General features: G+C 35.5%; 1 protein-coding gene across 1 annotated transcript in view; it reads right to left on the bottom strand.

The window, feature by feature from the left end:
• Window positions 1-1971: 1971 nt before the first annotated feature.
• RNF180 (ring finger protein 180) overlaps window positions 1972-25805 on the bottom strand; it is a 184298-nt gene continuing 160464 nt past the window's right edge. Inside the window, exon 7 of the mRNA XM_077897978.1 lies at window positions 1972-2990. Within this exon, the coding sequence (XP_077754104.1) occupies window positions 2791-2990 (200 nt within the window). The 3' untranslated portion in view covers window positions 1972-2790. The remainder of the gene's footprint in view (window positions 2991-25805) is intronic.

The raw sequence follows: 25805 nt of genomic DNA, 5'->3' as shown, positions 1-25805 counted from the left end.
CTGACTATAAAATGAACTGATTTTAGTTTGTGAATTTGTTTTTTTTAAATCAAGAAATAATTACCTACTGAAAGAATTCAGAAATGTGACTTAAGTTTGGGCACTTATAAAATGCATATATGAGAGTATTTAAAATGAACCTTCACAGTAATTAAGCTCAGTAGAAACACAAATTGTTGATAGTGATAGCTTAGAAATTGAAATCTTATTAAATAATATTATTTAATAATTATTATTACTGTACTTGATTAGTTTTAGGATTTTTCTTTTTTTTCCCTTTGTTCTTTATTGGAAAATGTGTTTCTACATGATCAATACTTGTGAGAAATCACTACACAAGATCAACATATAATTTCTTGTTTCACTCTTAAGCTCATGCATATATTTATAATTTTATTTTCTTAAGTTTATTTTTCCTTATAAATTCATTAATCATCTATTGGATGGCTACTGTTTGACAGATACCAGGAGAAAATGGTTTCTTTTCGTCTCAGGTTTTAGCTGGCTTCTAATAAACTGGTGGCTCTAGGAAATGCTGCCCTTCTTAATATTTGGCAGCTTTTAGCTTCATCTGCATACAATTTAAATGTTTTAAAGTAAAATTAGCAATGTATAATTTTCTAAATTTACTTTTAATATGCCAAATGATGTTATTCTCAGACTAAGTTATGAAGATTTGTATAAGCCATTTAGAATGGTTCTCCAGACGATGCTTTCTTATTTTTAAAAGGTATTTATTTTATTTATTTAAGGGTATTATCTCTATTGGTAGTTTGTGGATACAGATCTATAGACTGATGTTATCACTGAGCTAATACATTCATATTGGAAATGAAATTTGTTTTTTTGAGAAATCTATATTATACTAGTAACTTTGCTTCATGTATAACCTATAATTGACTTTTATTTTTATTTATTTATATTTAATTCGCTGAGATCAAGACCAGAGCTGAGTTCAAGAGTTGGATGCTTAACTGACTGAGCCATTCAGGCGCCCCTATAATCAACTCTTAAATTTAGGAATGAATGAAAGCATAGTTGATAGAGATGAAAGCCAGGTGTTGGTTGGAAATGGTTGCAGTTCATTTTAAAGTTCTTAAAATATTGCCCCTCTATATGTGTTTTGCTAATTTTTCAGTCGTGACATGTATTACTTCCACTTTGAGCAATAAACTGGTTACTATAAACACCAATTTTTATTTCCGTAAGGGAACATTGAGCTTTGTCAAAAACATCATTTTACCAAGATATTAGTTATATGTCACTAGATTATAAGCATAATTTATTTTGATATGTGAGCAAAAATTGACGTTTATAAACTGTGGTTTTCTGCTTTCTATCTTTGATAGTGTCTAATGTACACCACTTTCTTTCACAGATATAATTTTAAACACAATAATAACAGTGTAAGAATAAAAACCTGTATTATTCTATCATATTTCTTGGAATATCACGTACCATCAGATAGGTGCTTTTATTGAAATACAATTAGTAGTAATAAGGCTACATTTGGATGTCTCCTAGCCTGAACTCTTGAAGCCTCATCGGTCGCAATTTGTTTGGATGGTGCTATTTTTAGTGTGGTAGGCATATTTTAGCTTGTGTCAAAATACGCTTACTGCATTATCAGATATGTGACGACACAGGGTAGGAATGTTGGATTAGTAGTTCATAATCAACACTTTGCTCATAGCTTACACAAAGACCACCTTCGTGATGGAAATAAAGAAGCTCACTTTTTTTTGCGCTTGAGTTCTCTCACTTCTGAAACTGGGATACTTGTGTTGTTTCTTTTACAGGAATAATTCAGATTTCCTTTTTTTTTTTTCAATTAAGGGAAAACCAATTCCAAGGCTTATAATACTATAATAATAAGTAAAAAGAAATGCCAGCTTCCTTCTATATATATCTATAAAGCCTATTTCCAACAATTCCTTATTCTAGATATTAAATTATATAATAACAAAGAAAAAAATTTAAAAGCCACTCTTTATTGCACATTTACAATATATTTGACAATCTCTGTGTTAAACAAATCACTAAATTAGTTACATTTTGGGCATGCATTGCTCTTTTGAACTACTGAAAATCAGCAAGTTTTTATTTCTTCAGGTGAGTAATCCTGCAAATAATGTATTTCTCTATTGGTGGGGATCGGTCTCAAGTTTTTTGCATTTACTATTCTGTTCATATAATAATTAAAAATGTTGCACTAATGCTATTATTAGGTCTGTATAAAGAATAGCCTGCTTTCTTCATAATAGAACAGGAAAGAAGTTGAGATAATTGGAAACCAAAACTGAATACACCCTGCTAGATTAGTTCCCAGAAAATGAAATTTATCTGTAATGCACATAATTTGCCTAAGAATAAGTGGTGATTGACTAATTATTTTTCAGCAAAGATACCATCTACCCAGATTATCATTTCATTCTGTATTTTTACTACTTTTAAGTGGAGGAAAAGCCTCAGTCTTTACAATTTCAGTACAAAAGTGGTATCATAACATTAGAGGCCATAAATCCTAAACCAGGAGGAATTGTGAAATTAATTATGAAATTAATACTGCATTGTTGCTAAGTGCTAGACAGACCAGCTCCTGAATAAACTTTAGTTTGTTACATGAAAAACATTAATAAATAAGTCCGTTATTCTCATACTTTCTATAAACACCAACAGTTTATATAATGCACCATTATAAAAACTTCAAAGCACATTTTATAAAGGTTTAATTGTAATTGTTATCTACATCATTTGTGATTGTTCAACTGTAGTAAGGTATGAAAATTCCTAAAACGGAAAGAAAAAATAGCAAAGAAAGCAGAACACAATGAATCCAATGACCCAGTTCACTGAATAAATATAGATGATCACCATATCCATGTCAAACCACCATCCACGGCTATCATCCTCAAAGTGCAGATAATCCATCCTATGTGCACCGTGTGGGAACTGCCTTCTTGTAACAGGAGCTGCATGTCTGTGGAAACCTAGAAAGATGCATGAACATATTATTTTAAAGCTCAGTGAATTAAGATACGTGCTCAAAAAGGAAGCTGCATTATGAACATTGGTACCATGAACCGAGCGTATCTTGATGTCACTGAGTGGTATGTTGTATTCCTGAGAGTTTTTTTCAATGATAACAAACTGTCAGAAGTCTCCTAGTTATGGGTTTCAAGGGCAGGGGCAGTAAAATTAACATAAAGTATGGGATATGGAGTCAGGAGACTATTTTTGTTCTGTCAGTTTCTTGGGCAAGTTATTGGATCTCTGGGTCTCTGATCGCTCATCGATGCCATCTAATAATCACATTCGATCCTTACAAATTTTTAAATTATTTTCACATGAGAGCAATTTCTAAATTTAAACTTGATTCAGGTTGTATTGTCACAACTGCTTTTTTTTCTTTTTAACTTCTGATCACCAACTTAACCTTTTATCTCATTCCTTGAGAATTTGTTATTTGAGCAAAGTTCTATGAGAAAAATGTCTCTTGTTTTTAGCATTGAGTAAACTGCATAGACAAAATGGTACACCTTTGAAGAAATTTACTTCTAATCTTTATAGATATTAAAGCATGGGCCTACTTGAGATTGGCGCATAAAAAGCAAATCTCAAAAATAAAGTGATAATGTAGCAACACCCTTGAAAAAAATGCATGGGATTATTAGGGTGAATGTGGAATATTAGGGTAAGTAGAGATGCTGCCAATGGACTTTTGCAATGGACATAATTCTATTCCCAGTCTGATAATGATTCAGGTCTCCCTAGTTTTCACATACAGAAATAGTTTGTTCTCTGTTATATTCCATCACTTTGTGTATGAATTGGCTCTAGCTGATTTTTCATGCTCTTGACTGCTTTGCAGGGGATGTCAAGAGAGGCATGAGCTCTAAAACCAAAGCACTGCTTAAGAACATAGGGGAAGGAGAAGACCTTTCCAAGAACATGAGAGTACTGAAAGTGCCAATTAATATTTCATTAAAAGGTGTTTTTTTTTTTTTATAAAAACAAAAACAAAAAACCCTCTTCGCATAGTAAAAGTCACTTCAGTGGTTGAAAGGAAATGAAGAAATGCAACCAGTCAGCCATTTCATTGGATTCCAAGTGCCAGCAAATTATAAGACCAACCAACCAACCATTGAACAAAAAAAGTACAAACATACCAAAAATCCCCTACTGTATCCTTTCGCCACCCAGGGCTCTGAAACTGAACTATGTGTACTACACAAGCCAAATGGAGCTGATGAGAGGTTTTTGGTAAGGGGACTAATTATATCAGGAATTAAATGTAGTCAAGTAGTATTTAATAATGATAGGTGTGAGTTTGTGTCTCAGAGTATGTACTTGACAGTGCTTTTATGTTTTGGTACCAGAAAAACCACTGGCCTCAGCTAAGGGATTACATCAACTATACAGATAAAGGAATATCTAGTGGAAACACGACCATGGGATTCTTTCCAGGCAGTTGGTGGCTCTCTGAACTCAGTTTTTAGCTGAGGTATAAGAGCTGCCTTACTGAGTAAGGAAAGGAATACTCAGGGGGACTCTACAAAGGGTGCAACAGATCTTTACTGGGGGTGGGGTCCTAAATGCAGAGCATTTCTGGAAACCATAGAGCTGCCAAGACAGTCCAAGTGCTGAGTCCTGATTTTAGCTGATCAGGCCAAATGGCCATTTGCACTGCTTTGTGCTTATTTTGTGGAATTTTTTTTGTCCCTATGGTGAAGGTAGTCACCAGTCAGTGCCTGAGGGTGAATATCACCAAGACTGGACACACCTACAAGTTCCAAAGAGGATGTCCTGTAGACATTAGGATCCTGGTTCCTAATTCCCAGGCCAGGGTGACCAGAGGGTGATAGGAATATTTTGTGGGACCCTGGTGGTTGTACAGTTGGGTGAGGATATCCTTGCAGATCAAAGCCCCTGGGGCTTCACCCTAAAATGCTACTATTAACAACCTCCTAGCCATAGTTCCCCCAGCTTCCACTTGGACACCTTCTCTGACAGATTATTTTCTAGAGTGGTGGCTACTGTTCGTACAGAAGCTAGTGCGCCCTGCTAGCTAGCAGATATGTATGGCACAGTCCACCCATTGACAGTACAGGTTCCTGGACTTGAGACTCCTCTGGGGCGGCTTGCCTTGGACTCCAGTGTGGCTGCAGCCCCACACGCAGCTCTATGTACTGTGTGCAGAAGTGCCACCCTGAGGGTACAAAGGCCTTCCAAACACTCTGACACAGCCTACCTCCCGCCTTATTAAGGGAGCCATTCTTCCACATGGCTTCTCTAGACAAAGCTAAATCCCATTTGTCCTGAGGCCAACCTGGCTAGACATGTTTCGGACATTATAGCCCTCTATTTTCAGGCAGTGAAGTAAACCCTTCCACTCTCTCTCTACAGAAGCCATTGGTAGATTTATACATATAACAATCTGGAGGGACAGAGTAGGGCAGGAGACACATGGAGGGAATTTAGGACTAGATATATATATACCTACAGAGAGATAGAGACGATAGACCTATGGAGGTGAGTGTAAATAGAGATGGAGATACAGATGTATTTGTGTATATATATCTCACTGGCAAATATGGAATTTTTTTTCTTCCTTGCAAACTGTGAACACATATGCTTTGAAAACATACATACATGTGGACCTTAAGTGAGGAAATCCAAAATCTCTCATCTCCCAGGGTGCCTGCCCAGAAGTGAGCCGGCTGATATTTTGAAGCAGAATATATATATATATAGGCATCCACCTTGAAAAAAAGTGATAATTCTTTTATGACTAAATGGATATATTTCTAAGAAATATTACATCTCCTTGTGAAATACTGTTCTTTTGCTTTGTAATAAGTACATGTTTGTTATTTAGAGCTTGAGTATAAGCTTGCCCAATGGCAACCTCTTTTTGTTGGCTGACCAATATATAGTTCCAAAGGTTTCTAAAAATAATCAATTTTCAAAGGACTGATAATCTGGTCATAATCTTTGGTTTTGGCTTGCTAATGCCCACTTTAAGTACTTTTGTGCTTATTAGTGTTAGTGAGTGGGTACAATACAATAAACAATGGGAAAGCTATAATTTTGGTAGCTGCTAGTAACTCTGGTGATAAAGGTTCTGTGAGGCTCAAGCTTGAAGCAGATTCTGGTTCATCTATTGTAATAATAGAATATTATTAATTCTATTATTAATAATAGAATATTAAATATTAGGCTCTAAGATCAGGCTGCTTATTTTGATGGCAGGATGGTAGTCACTCACTTGGCTAGTATGGTTCCTTAAGGTCAAACTTCTTTGAACAAGGACAATTCTAGATGATTGTTTATGTATTTTATATTTTAAAATAAAAGTTATACATATTTAAGGGGTAAAACATTATATATATATATATATATATATATATATATATATATATATATTAGTTATAGTCAAGTTAATATATCCATTTCTCCACATAATTACCCTTTTGTTGTTGTGAAAGCACCTACAATCTCTTGGCAGATTTCCAGTATCTCTTTTCAGGTGTACGGTCTGCAAATATTTTGTCCTCATATGTAGGTTGCCTTTTCGTATGGAGAAGCTTTTTAGTTTGAAATAATCTCACTAAATGTTTATTTTTTACCTTCTTGCTTGAGTTGTGGTCATATCCAAAAAATTGTTATCAAAGCTGAATGTCAGGGAATTTACCCTCAGTGTTTTCTGGCAGACTTCTATGGTTCTTAAATCTATTTTGCATAGATTTTTGTGTATAGTACAAGATAGGGGCCAGTTTCATTCCTTTGTTGCATATGGCAATGCAGTTTTCCCAGGAGCATTTATTAAAGAGACCATTGTTTCCTCATTGTGTATTCTTGGCACCCTTACTGAAAGTAAGTTGATGGTATATGTGTCTGTTTTTATGCCAGGACCATGTTGTTTTGATTACTACAGGTTTGCAATATAATCTGAAATCAGGAAATGTGATGCCTTTGTTTTTTGTCTCAAGATTCCTTTGCTGTTTGGGGTCCTTTGTGTCCATGTGAATTTTAGGATTGTTTTTTCTATTTTTGTAAAAATGCCATTGGTGTTTTAATAGGGATTATGTTGAATCTTTTATTGCTTTGGGTAGTATGGACATCTTATTAATTTTTGTAGTCAATGAAAATGCAATAGCTTTCCAATAGTTGTCTTTTTCAATTACTTTCATCAGTATTTTATAATTCTCAGTCTTTGTAAATTATATTTACTTGTATTATGTAGATTTAAAACATGAAATTAAAAAGGATGAGATAAAGGGGAAATGATATTTTAGAAGAAATTAGAGGGCCATACTTCAAATAGGTTTTTAATAATTTAAATTGTTTTTGGCTGACTTCCTATCACATTTTATTTTTTAATTATTAATTTTTATAGCTTACATAATGTTTACACTAGGATGATGTTTCTTCCCTTCTTTTTTTTTTGTTTGCCTTATTAGTATTCTCTCTCATGTGATTTCTTTACAGAATATTTAAGTCTCTTGTGTACTTTGTGCTGCTAGTTTATCTAAAACTAGAGAGTATAATGTAAAATCCATTTAACTGAGCATATGCCAACTTTCACATATTGTAACACATACAAAACACACAAATGAAGTCAGCCCTTCTATGTTATTAGACTCCCAGTTTTCCTCAGCCAAAATTGTGTGCCCTCATAACATGTAAGAATGCCACTGTTAGTCTTCACTCAATATTAGTAAAGCTTAGATAAACAGAATATACTTTTTTTTATGTTCTTTTCTCACATTCCAGTAGATTGCTTTGTATCCAACTTGGGGGTGTTCTTTTTTGGGGACTGTATTAAGGGGATTTCAATCCCAATAGCTTAAGATGATCGAAGCACCAAGTGCTTATTTTAAGAGAAAAAAAAGGCCTTTCTGTTGGTGTAGGAGAGAAGTGGGAAGAGTTTTTGTCACTTTCAAAAATTAACTTTACACATAAACACAAATATTCCCAAAATAGTTGATACTCCTTTTCAAATCTTCTTCACAAATCACAAATAGTGGCTGGAGAAAAGGTAACCTTGTTATTGGAAATTAGTATTATATAAAAAAGTGATTTTTCTGACCTAAAGGATTATTTATAAACCTTAGATTTTTCAGATTCAAGTTTCAGTTGCTTGGGTCAAAGGAATAATGGTATTGATGGAATAGCCATAGAAAAAAGTCGAGCAAAAAAAAAAAAAAAAAAAAAAAAAAAAAAAAAAAAAAGAAAAAAGTCGAGCAAAAGAAAAAAGAAAAAAAGTAGAGCTAAGAGAAGAAGGAATGGCACAAAAGATAAAGCATTATGAGTAGCAAGATCATATATGCTGGTTTCCTCAGGACAATCTCAGTTTACCTTTGTTAGCCTGGTATAATGACTAGTAGTGCCCTTCTAATTCTAAAAGTCTCCTCATTCTTGCTTATTTTCAGCTTTGAACACCAGAAAGTGATGGTGACCCAGGATGGCTCAGGCAACAAGTTTTTATAGGTAAGGTGGATAATGATCATTGCTTGTTTAATATTTATTAATTTTTTTTTCTTTTGTGAGAGAGAGAGGGAGAGTGGAGTGTGGGGGGCGGTCAGAGGAAGAGAGAAAATCTTAAGCATGATCCATGCCCAGGGTGGATCCTCAGCTGCTTAACCAACTGAGCTACCCAGGTGGCTTAATTTTTTTCTAAGTGGGGAGTTAGTAGGTTTTTGTAACAATTTTGGAATTTCTAAAGCTATAAATTGGATGGGATGATTGCAATTTCTTAATCAAAATCTGACAAAAGGAAAATCACCTCTTAGATACTTTACTTGGTAAGTATTAGATAACTGACATGAGGAAAATTGCCAGAATACTAACCAGTGATTAATTCTAGTAATCGGTGACTGATTCCACTGTAAAATGATCACACTGAAAGGATCTAATTCATTGGGCTATCCTGAGGATTAGATGAATTAACACATACAAAGCACAGGCCTGGTCCATTATAAAGATTCAGTGAATGTTAGAGTTTTCTTCTTATATTATCATTAGTATTGTTGTTAATATGAGGAAGAAGCTACCTTTTCTTGCCAGAGCTTGTTCTTTGTATTATGTCTATATTTTCTGAACAAATCAATGAGTTGACCATTGATGATTCAAACAAAATGGTTTCTAAATGTTTATTTAAAGTGTGAGTTGATTTCTTCAAGGCAGTGGCTAGCTTTAAGTAGATGGTCAGGGTATCAGATACTGAATCTATGAGATCTATTCAATATTTACAGAGAATATATTTACTATCTGTTAGTGGCTGAGGATTTAAAGATATTCTAAGACATAGAATTTCTTGAAACAGGAACGGAGTCTGGAACAATATTTCTCAATGTTTTTTAAAAAATTAGCAACCCCATAAGGGGAAAATAAGGTAAATTTGAGTATTCTAATCAATAAATTAACTTAAACCTAGTTTCTTCCTAATGAGAAAAAATAAATAGGAAGGAATAAGATTTTGTCAGGTAGAGTTAAGCTTTTGAGGGCCACAAACCAACATACTATCTAGGATTTTTGGTGGCTCCCCAAACCAATCTTTGCCCTCATTTAAAACGCATGGCCTGGGAGATAGTATGCCTAAAACTATCATAATAGTCAATGTATATATTATAATATGGGCAACTACTTTATTCCAAGAGAATTTTCATTGGAATTAATGGAATGAAAGCTTCTGCACCAGGAATTCACTTTCATATGGACTTAACCTCAACCTACTATGGATGACAAACTAATAATAATTAGTCTGGCATTCAGATATGGTTTAAAAAGTATCTAATAATATTATAATATTAGTACCTTCTAACTATGCTATTTTAAAGTAAAGAACACAGTAAAGGGCAGCCCGGGTGGCTCAGCAGGTTTAGCACCAACTTCAGCCCAGGGTGTGATCCTGGAGACCCAGGATCGAGTCCCACGTCAGGCTCCCTGCATGGAACCTGCTTCTCTCTGCCTCTCTCTCTCTCTCTTTCTCTCTCTCTCTCTCTCTGTGTCTCTCATAAATAAATAAAACATTTTTAAAAAGAACACAATAAAAACAAACTTCATACTCTTTTTTCCCCAACATATTATGGTGGGGGAAAAAAAAGCACAGTGCAGGGAAAATCATTCTCATCAAGAGATCGGAAAATTTGGATTCTGTGCCAATATTAAACATAACCATTTGGTCAGTCAAAATAGTTTCTCTGTATCTTGCAAGATGTTCATATGGTTTTCTTCTTTAATCTGCTAATGTGGTGGATTCGCACAGATTTTTAAAAATGTTGGATAATTAAAATCTATTGAAGTGATGGATCAAAGTGATAGATTTTCCAATATTTTACCAAGCCTTCATACCTAGAATAAATTCCATGTGTTCATGATACTCGTTCTCATATACTGATGAATTCAGCTTTATAAATTTTACATGGAATTTTTATTCCTATGTTTGTAAGGAAGATTGGTGTATAATTTTCTGTTTAATGTTATTTTTTCCCTGGTTCACCATGATTTTATTGGCTTTATAAAATATGTTGGCAAATAGGTGACAGTTCTACATGGGTATCTGCATATCTTGCAAACAAAAGTAATGACTGCCTCTGTTCTGTACTATTTTTTTTGAAAGATATTCTTATAGCACATAGTCTTAGTAGGCATGATGTCCCCTTCTGGGAAGGTTTGATTGTAGCCTTAGAACATAGTATATTTAAAGCTGTTATAAAAGAATGAATTTGGGGACCTGGATGGCTCAGATGTTGAGCATCTGACTCTTGATTTCAGATCAGGTCACGATCTCACTGTCATGAGATCAAGGCCTGCATTGGGCTCTGGGATGAGTATGTAGACTGGTTAGGATATTCTTTCTCCCTCTTGTCCCCACCCCCCACTTGTGTGCTCTCTCTCTCTCTAAAAAATAATAACAATAAAATATAATTGAATTTTATAAGCTCAGAGCTCTCCATGTAACATACCCCACTGTGTGTAGATATCACCTGGCCTATCTGTAACATCCTATGAGAAAGGCTCAGGTATCTATCACCAACTGGGCTGTTTTGGCTATTGCTCTAAGTAACAGACTATCCTTTGTTTCTGGTCCAGGAAAATCTTACACTTTTTGCAAGCATCCAGGAAAGTGGAAGACTAATTTGTTAGCTTGCAAATAGGGTAAATCTCAGACCCTGTCCTTTTTACTCTCTGACACAATATGCATAAAATTAAAATCCCTTATGCTTTGCTAAATCTAGCCTGTAAAACTATTTGAGCCTGTTGTCTTTTTAGATATGGGGGTAAATTTTTAAATACCAACAACTATTTATGTTGTATCAATTTCTTTATTAATTGCTGGTCTATTCATGTTTTATAAGTTTTTCTTGAGTTGATTTTGGAATTTTTATACATTATTCATTCTATGAAGATTTTCAAACACATTGGACTAAAACTTGCATAATTGTGGTACATTTAGGGCTCTGCACAAATGATCTGATCTCCTGATTTATTTTGCACTTCCCTGTCCCTTAGAAATTTAAGCATGGCCATGAGACTTAACCTATGAAAATGATTGTTTGAAGAAAATATTGTCCGTTGCTTCTGGGTATAGCATTTATCAATTTGAGAGGCTATAGTAGTCTTTTTTCATCTTCCTCAGTAACCACCAATATACCAGACAGAGATTGCTCAGTCAGCTTCAGTCATAAAGCTTACGACAATGTGGAGCAGAGTACTCAGGAGTCAAAGGAAAATTATTTTAACATTACTTTGTGATTCTCAATCAGAATTCACAGTGATCTATATAACTATTAAAGGAAAGGGTGATAACTCCAAAAGTTGAATCTGACTTGTTTTTTCTTTTTTTTCTTTTTTCTTCATACAGGGAAGTGCTCTTGGAGAAATTTCATTGTGTGAAATTATAGTGAGAAAGGACTGTGAAGAAAATCTCCAAGTCACCATCAGGTTGAGAAAGGATATAAAGAAGAACCAGCATTTTAGAATCTCAAACAGGTACTTCTGCCACTTTATAAAATCTAATTTATAGAAACTATTTTACTTCAGAAGGATTTTTCTCATATCCTAGAAGATAAAGGCTCTCAATCCCTGCACCCTCCATATGGTTCAATTTTATGTTCACCATCAAAGACCATAAAGTAAGTTCCATTATTTTTTTTAAAGATTTCATTTATTTATTCATGAGAGACACACAGAGAGGGAGAGAGAGAGAGGCAGAGACACAGGCAGACAGAGAAGCAGGCTCCATGCAGGGAGCCCAACGTGGGACTCAATCCCAGGACTCCAGGATCACACCCTGGGCCGAAGGCAGGCGCTAAACCTCTGAGCCACCCAGGGATCCCCAGGTTCCATTATTTTGAAGACTCTTTCAGAGCCATAAAGATTGTGAACAATTATCTCATACATTTTTTTCAACTGTAGCAACTTTCAGAGTGCTTATACTGGGTACTAAATGTGTTTGTTGAATGGATGGATGAGTGAGTGCCTGTATATAAGGAAAGATATTAGAAATATAATGAATAATTAGCCTTTGAGGATGTCTCAAATCAGGCCTCCCAAATATATTTTTAGCAGGAATGGATTATTATTATGAATGTATTTAAGATGCATTTTGTAGTTCTTAAGAAAAAATATTCTTTAGAGGTTAGCTTAGAGAACTTTGAAGTTTGTATTAAAAGGGAAAGAACTCTCAGTCATATGCTAAGCACTGGATAAAACCCTCAGGTATATCATTGAGCAAGATGGACATACTTACTATCTGCATGCTCAGGGCTTTAAAATGTGGTGGAATGAACAACAATGATAGAATACTATTAGTTGATTCTTATTTTACAGTCATGGCAGTAAGCATACAATTTATCAACATTTTATAAATAAGGGAATTCTGACTAAGGGAGGTAAAGTAACTTGTATTAATATTTGAACCTAGTTCCTTCTCTCTCACCAGGGGATGGTTTGATTCCCAGTTCTGCTAGTTGAACACTAGGTGATCCTGAGAAAGTTACTTCACCTTTCTTACTCAGTTTCTGGAGATGATGAATGAGGATAATAAGATACCTTCCAGCCTTACCCATCCTACATCTTACATGTAGCTAGATGCTTTAAAAAAAAAAAGGAGGCATGTGATATCCTTCATGTGTGATGGGACAGACAAAAGGTTGAAGCATGGTATTTTATTGCTGTCTTTTTCATATTACATAAGACATTTATAGTGCCAAGTTGATTGATATAAGTAGGCCTTAGCAGAGGTGGAGTGATATTTTTACAGTCAAAAGTAGGTATAGAGTCACCCTGTTAATAGACTTGAAAAGCTAATACAAAATGGATTTTAAATGTCATCTTTATCTCCTGTATTTTTAGGATACCAGAATCAATTGTATAAATCCTGCAAAATTAATTTTTTTCTAATGAATATGTTAAAATATGTGTGGATTACTTATAATTCTGTAACATCAGTTTAATTTTCAATATATAGTTGACCCATGAACAACATGGATTTGAGCTGTGCAGGCTCACTTAGAAGTGGATTTTTTTTAAAAGATTTATTATTTGAGAGAGAGGGAGGGAGAGAGAGAACAGGGGGAGAGGCAGAGGGAGAGGGAAAGAATTTTAAGCAGACTCCCTGCTGAGCATGGAGCCTGATGTATGTAGGGCTTGATCTCATGACCCTGATCATGACCTGAGCTGCAATTAAGAGTTGGATGCTTAACCCACTGACCCACGCAGGTGCCCCACAAGTGGATTTATTTTTCAATGAATATATATACAGTAATGTAAATGTATTTTCTTTTCCCTATGATTTTCTTAACATTTTCTCTTGCTTTCTTTATAGTAAAAATACAGTAGATAATACATATACAAAATATGTGTTAATAGACTGTACCTTATAAGCAAGCCTTCTGCTCAAAAGTTGGTTTTTAGTAATCTTGGAGGAGTCAAAATTTAAGTATATATTTTCAACTATGTGGGGATGTTGGCAACCTTAACATCTGTGTTGTTCATGGGTCAACTGTAGTTTATAAAGTTATCAGACAAAATCATAAAAATTTATAATGTTTTGTTTTTGTTAATCAAATACCATGGTTTTTAAAAAGAAATGGTTTTCTTTAAAAAAATTTTTTTTTATCCTGGCAAAAAATACACAGCACAAAATTTGCCATTTTGGCCATTTTTTTAGTATACAATTCAATCGCATTAAAGTTGTGCCACCATCATCACAAAGAGAAACTCCGTAGCCATCAAAGAATAACTTCTCTATTTCCCACTCTTCTCAGTACCTGATAACCTCTAATCTACTTTCTGTTTCAATGAATTTTTCTACGTATCTCATATGAGTGAGATCATAAATTCATTTCTTTTCATGGCTAAATAATATTCCATTTATGTATGTACCACATTTACTTATTCATTGATTTGTATGGATACTTGGATTACTTCCATTTTTTGACTATGATGAATAATGCTGCAGTAAACAGTAGGCTACAAGTATCTCTTTGAATCCCTGTTTTCAGTTCTTTTGGATATATATTCAGGGGCAGATCTGCAAAATCATGGGAGTTCTAGATTTAGCATTTGAGAAAACTCCAAAGTGTTTTTGCAGTGGGATGCATCATTTTACATCCTTACCAGCAATTTTTGAGGATTCGGATTCCTACTTTACCACAATTCTTGTCAACACGTTTTGTGCTCTGTTAAATTTTTTTTATTGTAGCTATTCTAATAGGTGTGATCTCATTATGGTTATCATTTGCATTCATTCCCTTAGTGACTAATGATGTAGAACTTCTTTTAATATACTTATGGCTATTTGTATAGTTTTGGAGAAATGTCTACTCAAGTCTGCAGCCCATTTTTAATTCAGTTGTCTTCTTATTGAGTTCTTGATATATTTTAGGTATTAACCTCTTATGAAATATGATTTGTAAATATTTTCTATTATGTAGGCTGCATTTAATGAAGTTCAACTAATTTTTTAGTGTTCGTGCTTTTGGTGTCATATCTAAGATCCAGTGATCATGAAGATTTACCCCTATATTTTCTTCTAAGAGTTCTATGGTTTACTGTCAGAATGGCTAAACTTAACAACACAAGAAACAACAGGTGCTGGTGAAAATGCAGAGAAATGGGAACTCTCTTGCCCTGTTGGTGCGGATGCAAACCTGGGCAGCCACTCTGGAGGACAGTATGGAGGAAGAACAGAATAGAGGTTCCTCAAAAAGTTAAAAATAGGACTACCCTATAATCCAGCAATTGGACTACTAGGTATTTACCCAAAGGATACAAAAATACTGATTCAAAGCAGCACATGCACCTCAATGTTTATAGCAGCAATTCCCACAATAGCCAAACTATGGAAAGAGCCTATATGCCCATCGACAGATGAATGGATAGAGAAGATGTGGATGGATAAAGAAAACATTATATATAAAATGTTTCCATTATATATATATATTCCATTATATATATTATATATATAATGGAAAATTAGCAATCAAAAAGAATCAAGTCTTGCCATTTGCAATGACATAGATGGAGCTAGAATGTATTATGTTAAGCAGAATAAGTCAGAGAAAGACAAATACCATATGATCTCACCCATATTTGGAATTTAAGAAAGAAAACAGTTGAACATATGGGAATGGGGAAAACAAAGGGAAGAGAGAATAAACTGAGGGTTGATAGTGGTGGGTGGGGGATGGGCTAGATGGGTAATGGGTATTAAAGAGGGTGTTGTGATGAGACTGGGTGTTGTAAGTGATAAATCACTGGATTTTCTTCCCGAAACCAACACTGCACGTATGTTAAGTATAATTTAATTAAGAACGATGAACTAGTAACCTCATTATTTTTTGTTCTTTGTGAACTCTTAGGACATACCACATAAGCAATGTAGAATAAAATAACTTGAAAGCATAATATGTATTACTGAGTGAACTCAAAATTTCTAATCATTTAGTCAGTCTCTTTCAATTCTGTTTGGTATATTTTGGGAAATTATCCTTATAGTCTTTCATCTTCCCAGACCAGAAACAAGTAATGAAAGAAAAAGCAGTCCCTGTGCTATATGTTATTGTTTTCTCTCTTTTGTATTTTAGGAAAAAGGTTATTTAAATGTGATAATGAAAAAATAATGGGATAGAAGCTAAATGTTTTCAGATGATCAGATTCTACTATAAAATCTCCCTTTATATATAACCTTGTATTGTATCTAGTATACCTATAAAATATATTCTGCTATTTCAATACCAGTACAGTTGTGAAGTTTTTCTGTTTTAAGTATCTCAAGCTGCTCTGGTTAACTGTAACACAAGCCTAATGCTCGTAAGGTAAAAATTTGAAGTTTTAATCTGTTCAGGCATTTGAAAGTTCTCAATGGCAAATTATAAATCTGGAAACATGAAAATGTTTTCACATTATCCTTAACATTAAATTACATAAAATTAACATAATTTTAATGAGCTCATACTTTAGTAGCTGTCAAAATTTGTTGGTATACATCTCATTTCATATTCATCTATTTTAAGCCATAATAAGTCCTTTTACTTCATGTGCACTGCAAAAATAAAAGACACAGCTACACCTATGGTACAGTAAATCATAGCAATATTTGTGCCAGAGGGTAAGAGCTGGAACTTCCAAATGTATCTTCAGATTATTAGCATACTCTTCATGTCCCCTGAAACAAATTGGGACTTCCTTAGATACTTGTTACTTTTTATTTCTTTTTTAGAATTTGTTTGCTCTTTTGAGACTACCTTGATAGCCAATTCAATCCAATTTCCTCTTTTGACAGATACATTTTTTTACATTTTTTATATTTTACATATATAAAGTACAGATGAACAAATACTTAGTGCTTTGGATACAATATGGAAGTACTAAACCATTTCATGGCCTCCCCAAACGTCACAGCATTTTTCTTAAGGAAGTGTTCTCAAAATACTGGGCTAAACTCTTATTTGTGCAATTACTTGCAGATTTCTTAAATTTGCAGTATAGTTTCAGTGAAGTTTGTATATACTATCCAAAACAAATGGACAACTGCCATGCGCTATTAAACTATTACTACACTGTGCCAGAGTTCATTTCATTTCAGTAAAACAAACACCATCTCTGTTATTTATAGCATTGCATTCCATCTAATTAATCTACTCTTCATAATATTATGAATATGTTACTTCCCGGAAGTCAGAAAATTAAATAAAAGGAACTTTTTAGGTATCTTCCCATTCCGAATCCACAATTCTGTACTGCTATATAGCTACAAGTCCTAGTAGCTTCTAGAGTAACGTACCTCAACTTTGGTACTTTGCACATTGGAATCTCTAGGGGATCTTTAAATACTGATGTTTGATTCATCTCCAGAGATTCTGATTTAATTGATCTGGGATATGGCCAGGGCACCAGGCTTCATTTAAGGTCACAGTGTGAAATAACAGAAATTGACTCCTAGAAACTTTTGCTTCAAAAAACAAAATAAAACTTTAGCTCTTTTCTTCCTTCATCCAAAAAAAAATTATTTTTCATCTGTCAAAGTCAGTTGAGGACCTGGAAATTTTCTGAGATGAGAAGTTCTGTTTCATAATAATGGTCTTATTATGTAGTTGCTCTATTTTAGGAAGCCCAATTCCTGAAATTCTGGATTAAGATTATGAATACTGATGATTATCTCTCTCGGAAGTTCTTTATCTTTTTATTAGTATGATCAAGCTAAATGCTCACCTGACTGATTAGAATGAGTATGAGTAGACTACATTTTACTTTCTGGGATAGTGTATAGGATACATAATATAAACCAAATTCCCTAGAAGCTGGTTATGTCACTTTGAAAACAGTATTTTTACTATGCAAATTAAAAAAATTTTATTTTAGACTAACAAAAATCCTGAAGATTTATATATACTTATATGAGGAAATGCAAACTGTTTATAATTTGTTCTGTTTTGCATCTGTCATGACAGGTGGTATGAATGCTTTTGGTTGGATATGCCCTATTTTAAACAGAAATTCTAGTTTTCAAATCTTTCACATCTGAGCACTAAGTGTAATTTCATTAAGAAATCATTGAGAATATAGATTCCAGCTCTTCAATCCATCTATAAAATATTTTATTTAAATGAGCACTTCCATGTTACTTTATTTTTCTCTTGTAATAATATTAAGGTTATTACGGTGCTTTCTAATAAAGTTATGTGTGGAGGCATAAGTATCCAAGAGGCATGAAATACTCCTGTGGATAATTATCTTTCTCATTGTAGAGATTGTCCTAAGGGTCAAGTAGCCACACCTGTACGTCTAAGCTCTATTTATCATGAAAAGAAACAAGATATGGAATGACTATATACATTCACTTATGCTGTGCACTGCAGAATTCCAGAAAGCACCCTTCTAAAACACAGCTATAGAAAAGGTGCGTCCTGGTGTTTTGAACTGTGGCATTCCTGGCTTCAAAGTCCTGACTGCTTTTACAAGACTCTAGGAGGTAAACTCAGGTAGATAATCCTCTGTGAATCCTCTGTGAATCCCTTCAGGGGGTACAAACTGAGGAAAAGTAAGCTATGCCATGTAAACTATATTATCTAGATTCTGATGAACGGATCACTAACTAAACGAGATATAAAACACTGCTTCATTAATACAATCACCAGGTAATTTCATCAATCTGGGGTTATAGTAGACTGGTTTAAAGAATGGGGGCAGCCCGGGTGGCTCAGGGGTTTAGTGCCGCCTTCAGCCCAGGGCATGATCCTGTAGTCCCGGGATCGAGTCTCAATTCGGGCTCCCTGCATGGAGCCTGCTTCTCCCTTGCCTGTGTCTCTGCCTCTCTCTCTCTCTGTGTCCCTCATGAATACATAAATAAAGTCTTAAAAAAAAAAAAAAGAATAATTGGCTGCTTGCTTCTTCCTCTGGTCTTCAATTTGGGATCTGTATGTAGAGTGAGAAGCAGAACTAAGGCGACAGACTGAACTCTCAGTTTACTTCATCAGCTCAGTTGCACGGATGAAGTAGATAGAACTCAGAGAAGTATAGCAGATTTGTATCACTCAACCTATGAAAGGTAGACAGAATAAGAATAGTGGATTGGCTGAGAAAGGTCCTTGTTGGTTTCAGAGATAGAATGCAAGGGCACCCCTTGTATTTGAGTTCAGAAAGTAGAAGCAGGAGGAAAACAAGGTGCCAGCCCAAGGCCATGACTGTGAACAGAGGCTTGAGCCTCTAATAACATAGGACTCAGTGACTGACAATTCCCAGTCTTTTTTTTTTTTGTAACTTCCATTTTTTATTGACATTGTCTACTCTTTTACCTATGTTGCCCATCTTTTTCTCTTTTCATTAGCATTTGTTTAAATAGTTATTTTATTTATATTTTTAAATTTTTTTAATTTTTTATAATTTTTTAAAGTTATTTTAAAGTCCTATCTGATAACTCCAACATCTAGATCACTGAGGATCTTCTATTTTCTGCTTCTTCTCTTGCTTATTGATCACATTTTCCTAACCTTCTCTTATCTGATAATTTTGTATTGTATCAATGATTCATGCAGATTGAAGTAGATATTATTTCCTCCCAAGATGGTTGACCCTTTCTTTTGTCAGGCAGAGAGGGCGAGAGGCTGATCACCTGAACCCAATAATTAATAAGCTGAGGTAGAGGTGAAGTTAGATTGCAGCTTTCACTAGACTCAATCTACCTCTGATTTCAAATGGCTTAAGGATGTGGCCTATCCTGTGTTTTTTGCACTCCTTTAATGGGACGTTATCTCCTAAGCTCATGGATTTCACTGTGGGACCACAGGAAATTTGTACTCTTGTTTTCCAGGCCTTGATCTCTTGAACATGGTTCTTTGGGTTTTTAGTTAAGAGTTTTGTAAATGTTAAGAGGTTGTAAATGGAACTCTATCCTTTCATCCTACAAAGTTTAAAATAAGGTAAATGTCAGATTTCTGCAGAAGATGATGGAGTAGGAGGATCCTAAGCTCGCCTCATCCCACAAATGCAACTAGCTAACACCCACATTAGTGTAAATAACTCAGAAAATGACCTGAGGACTGGCAGCACAGGCTCTCCACAGCTAAATGTAAAGAAGAGGCCACATCAAAGAAGGTAGGAAGGGTGGAGACATGGTAGAAAGCTAAGTAGACCCATGGGGCTGTCTGTAGGAGGGATGGATGCTGCAGACTTGGAGAGTGAAGAGAAACAGATCCTCACACCAGATACCCCAGATATGGGGAACCTGTATTGGGAGAACAAATCCCTACAAAATTTTGCTTTGAAAACCAGAGGGGCATAATTTTGTGAATTTTTATAACCCGTGGTGGTTTAACACCTGGGACTTTAAAAATCAGTGGGCTCAGCTCTTGGAGATTGGGAGGGCTAGAGGAAAATGAATCCTCACCCTTAAAGAGACAGCAAAACAAACAACCCCACTGAGATACAGCATAGAAGCAGCAGTTTGAAAAACACGTGGGGTGTATGTGAAGGAGGTTTGTTTACTAAACTCAGAGAAGGTGGTGGAGGGGCAGGGATCTTTGGGAAACTTCTCCAAGAACAAAAGACCTGGTGGGTGCTGTTTCCCTTCCCCAGCCTAGATACACTGACACATTTGGGAACCCCACAATGCCAACATTCTCCACCTACCTTACTTACAGGGTGGCCCGCTGCTATGCATGTGTGCAGATCCACCCCCTCCAACCCAGCTGGCCTCAGCAGGAGGTCTGGGCAACTGCAGGTTCCCTCCTATAGCAAACTATGCTGGGACTGTATACCCTTCCCCGCCCTCTCCTGGAGATTTTCCCCCTCCAGCCTTGCCAGAGGAGTTTGCTAAAGCAACTCCAAATCCTGTCCCACAACAGACATGCACAAACCTCATTAACAGCATAGGCCCCATCCCTGTGTTCTCCTGAGGATTTGCCTCCTTTCATACTCCCATGGCCAGAGCACATCCAGGGCACATCTACAAACCTGGAAGTAAGAAAGCAGCCCTGCCAGAAGCCAGCACTACTCCAGTGACTCCTGCCATGAGGAAAAGGGAAGACAACCACACATACCAGTTTGTGGCTCCAGCAGGGGGTTGGGGACAGATATCTGGTCAGATTGCAGGTCCCACCAACCAATGGAAGCTTCTTAGAGGACAATACAAGGAAAGCACTCTGCAGTTGGGTGCTACCCTATCTCTGGTAAACATGTGCTCTGACTCAGCTCAAGCCCAAAGTGGCCACCAGATTAGCTCACTAACAACACAAGGACCAAACACTGCCCAAAACAGGCAAAGAGAACTATTGCACATGAAAGGCAATGGCTCCTGACCCACAACACTGGGACACACCCAACACACACAGGAGACACTGCACTGTAGGACACTGTAGGACTTCTTCTCCATAAGACCACTACTTATAAGAGCAGAAGTTGTAGTTGACTTTCCTAACACACACACAAAAAACAAATACAGATAATTAAAGTGAGAAGGCAGAGGAATATGTTGGAAATGAACGAAGAGGACAAAACCATAGCAACAGAACTAAATAAAACAGAGATGCGTAATATGTCCGAGAATTTAAAGTAATGGTCATAAAGATACTCACTGGACTAAAGACAAGAGTGGAGAATGTCAATGAGGCCCTAAGTAAAAAGAGAACAAAAAAGAACCAATCAGAGATGAAGAACTCAATAATTGAAATTAAAAACATACTAGATAAAATAGTGGATTAGAGGAAGCAGCAGAATGGCTAAGTGACCTCAAGGAAGAATAAAGGAAAGAAATCAAGCTGAATAGGAGACAACAACAACAAAAATAGCATAGGGAACACAGTGTATCATCAAACATAATAACATTCACATTATAGCGATCTCCTAAGGAGAAGAGAGAGAAAAGGGGGCAGAAAATTCATCTGAAGACATGAATCTAGCGAAATAAACAGAAATTAACCCATGAAGTTCTACATCGGGACACATAGTAATTAAAGTAGCAATAAGTAGTGATCAGGAGAGATTCTTAAAGCAGCAAGAGAAAATACAATAGTTACATATAAGGGAAAGCCCAGAAGACACAGAGAAATTTTTCAGCAGAAACTCTCCAAGCCAAAAGAGAGTGGCATGATAAATTCAAAATTCTGAAAGAAAAAAAACCCTGCAAACAAGAATACTCTATATAGCAAAGCTATGATTCAAAATATAAGGAGAGGGGGATCCCTGGGTGGCTCAGCGGTTTGGCACCTCCCTTTGGCCCAGGGCGCAATCCTGGGGGCCCGGGATCGAGTCCCACGTCAGGCTCCCTGCATGGAGCCTGCTTCTTCCTCCTCCTGTGTCTCTGCCTCTCTCTCTCTCTCTCTCTATGTCTAAAATAAATAAATAAATAAATAAATAAATAAATAAATAAATAAATAAATCTTTTTAAAAAACCCACCAAAATATAAGGAGAGAGATGAAGAGTTTCCCAAAGAAAAGTTAAAGGAATTTATCACCACTAGTAGAAAGGAAAGACCATAAAAGTAGGAGTAAGAAGAGTAGGAAGCAGAAAAACACTAAAATTAAATGTATTTTAAAAAATCAGTCAAGGGAGACACAAAATAAAAAGATGTAGAGTATGACACCATATACCTAGAATGTGGGAGAGAAGTAAAGAATGAATTCAAACTTAAGTGACCATCAACTTAATAATGTTATATAGAAACTTAATGGTAACCATAAAAGAAAAACCAATAATAGACACAAAAAATAAAGAAAAAGGAATCCAAGTATATCACTAAAGAAAACCACCAAACCCGGAGAGAAGAGATATACATGGAGTCAAATGAAAATGAAAGTCTTTGGGATTCAGCCAAAATTGTTCTAAGAGGGAAGCTTATAGCAATACAGGCCTTCCACAAAAACAGTACAGAGGATAAAAACCATATGATCATTTTAAGAGATGCAGAAAAAGCATTTGACAAATTACAACATCCATTCATGAGAGAAACCCTTAACAAACTAGGTTTAGAGGGAACATACCTCGACATAATAAATCCCTTGTATGAAAAACCCACAGCTAACATCATACTCAATGGTGAAAAACGGAGAACTTTTTCCCTATGATCAGGAACAAGACAAGGATTTCCATCCTAAATATTTCTATTCAAAATAGTACTGGGAATTGGAAAAAGTCTCTTCAACAAATGGTGTTAGGGAAAATGGACCACTCTCCTACACCATACACAAAAATAAATTCAAAATGGATGAAAGACCTAACTGTGAGATCAAATCATAAAAATGCTAGAAGTTTCTCTGACATGGCCATGGCAACATTTTTCTGGATATGTCTTCTCAGGCAAGGAAAACAAAAGCAAAAATTAACTACTTGGACCACATCAAAATAAAAAGCTTCTGCATAGGGGATCCCTGGGTGGCTCGAAGGTTTAGTGCCTACCTTCGACCCAGGGCATGATCCTGGAATCCCGGGATTGAGTCCTGCTTCGGGCTCCCTGCATGGAGCCTGCTTCTCCCTCTGCCTGTGTCTCTGCCTCTCTTTCTCAGTCTGTGTCTCTCATGAATAAATAAATAAAATCTTAAAAAAAAGTTTCTGCATAGCAAAGGAAATTGTTAACAAAACTAAAAAACATATTGAATGGGGGACGCTATTTGCAAATGACATCTGATAAGAGGTTAGTATCTAAAATATATAAAGAACTGATACAACTCAACACCCACAATACAAACAATCCAATTTAAAAATGGGCAGAAGACACTTTTCCAAAGAAGACATATAAAAGATGTTATGGCTAACAGACAGATGAAAGATGCTCAACATCACTCATCATTAGGGAAATGCAAATCAAAAACACAATAAGATATCACTTCACCTGTCAGAATGGCTTCAATCAAAAACAAGGAAAAAAGTGCTGGCAAGGATGTGGAGAATAAAGAACCTTTGCGCACCATTACTGGGAATGCAAATTGCAGTAGCCACTGTGGAAAACACTATGGAGGTTCCTCAAAAAATTAGAAATAAAATTACAATTTGATCCACTGATTCCACTACCGGTATATGCACCCCTATGTTTATTATTACCCCTAGATTTATTACAGAATTATGTAAGCAACCCAAGTGGCCACTGATAGATGAGTGGATAAAGATGTGACACATATATCTACAATGGAATATTACTCAGCCATAAAAAGAATGAAATCTTGCCATTTCCAACAACATAGATGGAACTAGAGAGTGTAAAACTAAGTGAAATAAGACAGAAAAGGAAAAATACCATATGATATCACTCATATAATTCATTAAGAATCAAAAACAAACGAAAAAGTGACAAAGCAAAAAACACACTTCTAACTATAGGGAACAAACTGATAGTTACCAAAGGGGAGGTGGGATGGGGTGGATGGAATAGGTGAAGGGGATCAAGAGTATACTTACTATGATGAGCACTGAATATTTGAGAGTATTGTAGAATTACCATATTGTTTACCTAAAACTAACACTGTATATTAACTATACTGAAATTAAGATGAAATGAAATTAAAATTAAGGGAAATTTCCTAAGGAGAATTCTTACTATATATTTATGGTAGGCCCCTTTCTATACTATAACTTGATTCTTCAACTCTGTAAGACTCAGGAAATAGCTTTTTGGGGCCAACTACTTAGTCCTTGGTACTGCCACAGCTCTTAGCAAATGTCTCATGGGGAAAATCTGCCATATGTCTGGACAGTTTTTCCAATCTGGCATGCCAGTCCATATGGTTATTGAAACTTCTGCTCATTTCTCTTACTCCTAGTAGAGTCCTCTGCTTATTGCAAGACTGATCCTGAGATAATCCCCTGACTTAGTAAATACTCCCAATGAAGCAAAGAGCCAGCAATATGAACTTTCCTGGAAGGCTTTCCCCACAATGGAATTTTAATTCAATTAGCCTTTTTAAAATTCTATAGCTCTCTGATTTATTAATATGATTTTTGTAATTTATCATCCCCCCAAGATAGTACCATTGATATTGATTACTCTTATAATTAATTATACTTTAATATATCTTATTATATCTTCTATATCCCAGAAGAAGAAATCTCTACTGCTGTTATTACCAGAAATAATAAGCTTGACTTCTTATTTCTGCTATTTTTCAGGGTTCTTGGCTATTTTCTCATTTTTGTGCTCTGAATCAGGTGCCATGAACCCCCCCCCCCCTTTTTTTGCTGGTGATCAAATGAGATTGTTATTCTTCCAATGCTAAACCAAGAGAGAACAGCCCTGCATTCCATTTTGTCACTATATCTCAAATATATAATAGGTCTACAATACAGTGGAGGTCTACTAAAATCTTTCACATTTCCAGATCATTTGGGATAAAAGGTGCAATACAATATAAACAATATTTGTGTTGCACAGCTATTGCACAGACCCAGAATCACCGTCAGGGTACCTTTACTCTCCCTATCTCTGTCATCACTCAAAAGAGTATACCACACGCCATGATCAGAGAATAGGTTAAAGTCATCACTAAGTCTCCCAGTGATGGATTAAGTTTTCCACTACTTCTCTTAAGGTCCACCTCCTTAATCTTAATTTTTTATTCCAAAATTGACCACAATTTCCCAGAATGATTCATAACCAATACGTGTACTTCTCATTGCCCCAACAAAGTCACCATAGAGTGGTCAGACATTAGAACACTTGAAAACTGCTGAAATCTTTTTTTTTTTTAATTAAATGGCACCATTTGTTAGACATTGACAGTCCATTTGAATTGAGCTGTGCAGAGTTTCTTCACTTTCTTTCTAGCCTTTCCCAATCAGAGGTTCAAAAAACCCAGTGTCTGTCCAG

Source organism: Canis aureus, chromosome 5 (assembly GCF_053574225.1).
Source record: "Canis aureus isolate CA01 chromosome 5, VMU_Caureus_v.1.0, whole genome shotgun sequence".
Classification (NCBI taxonomy): Eukaryota; Metazoa; Chordata; class Mammalia; order Carnivora; family Canidae; genus Canis; species Canis aureus.
This window is presented reverse-complemented; position numbering and strand designations above follow the sequence as displayed.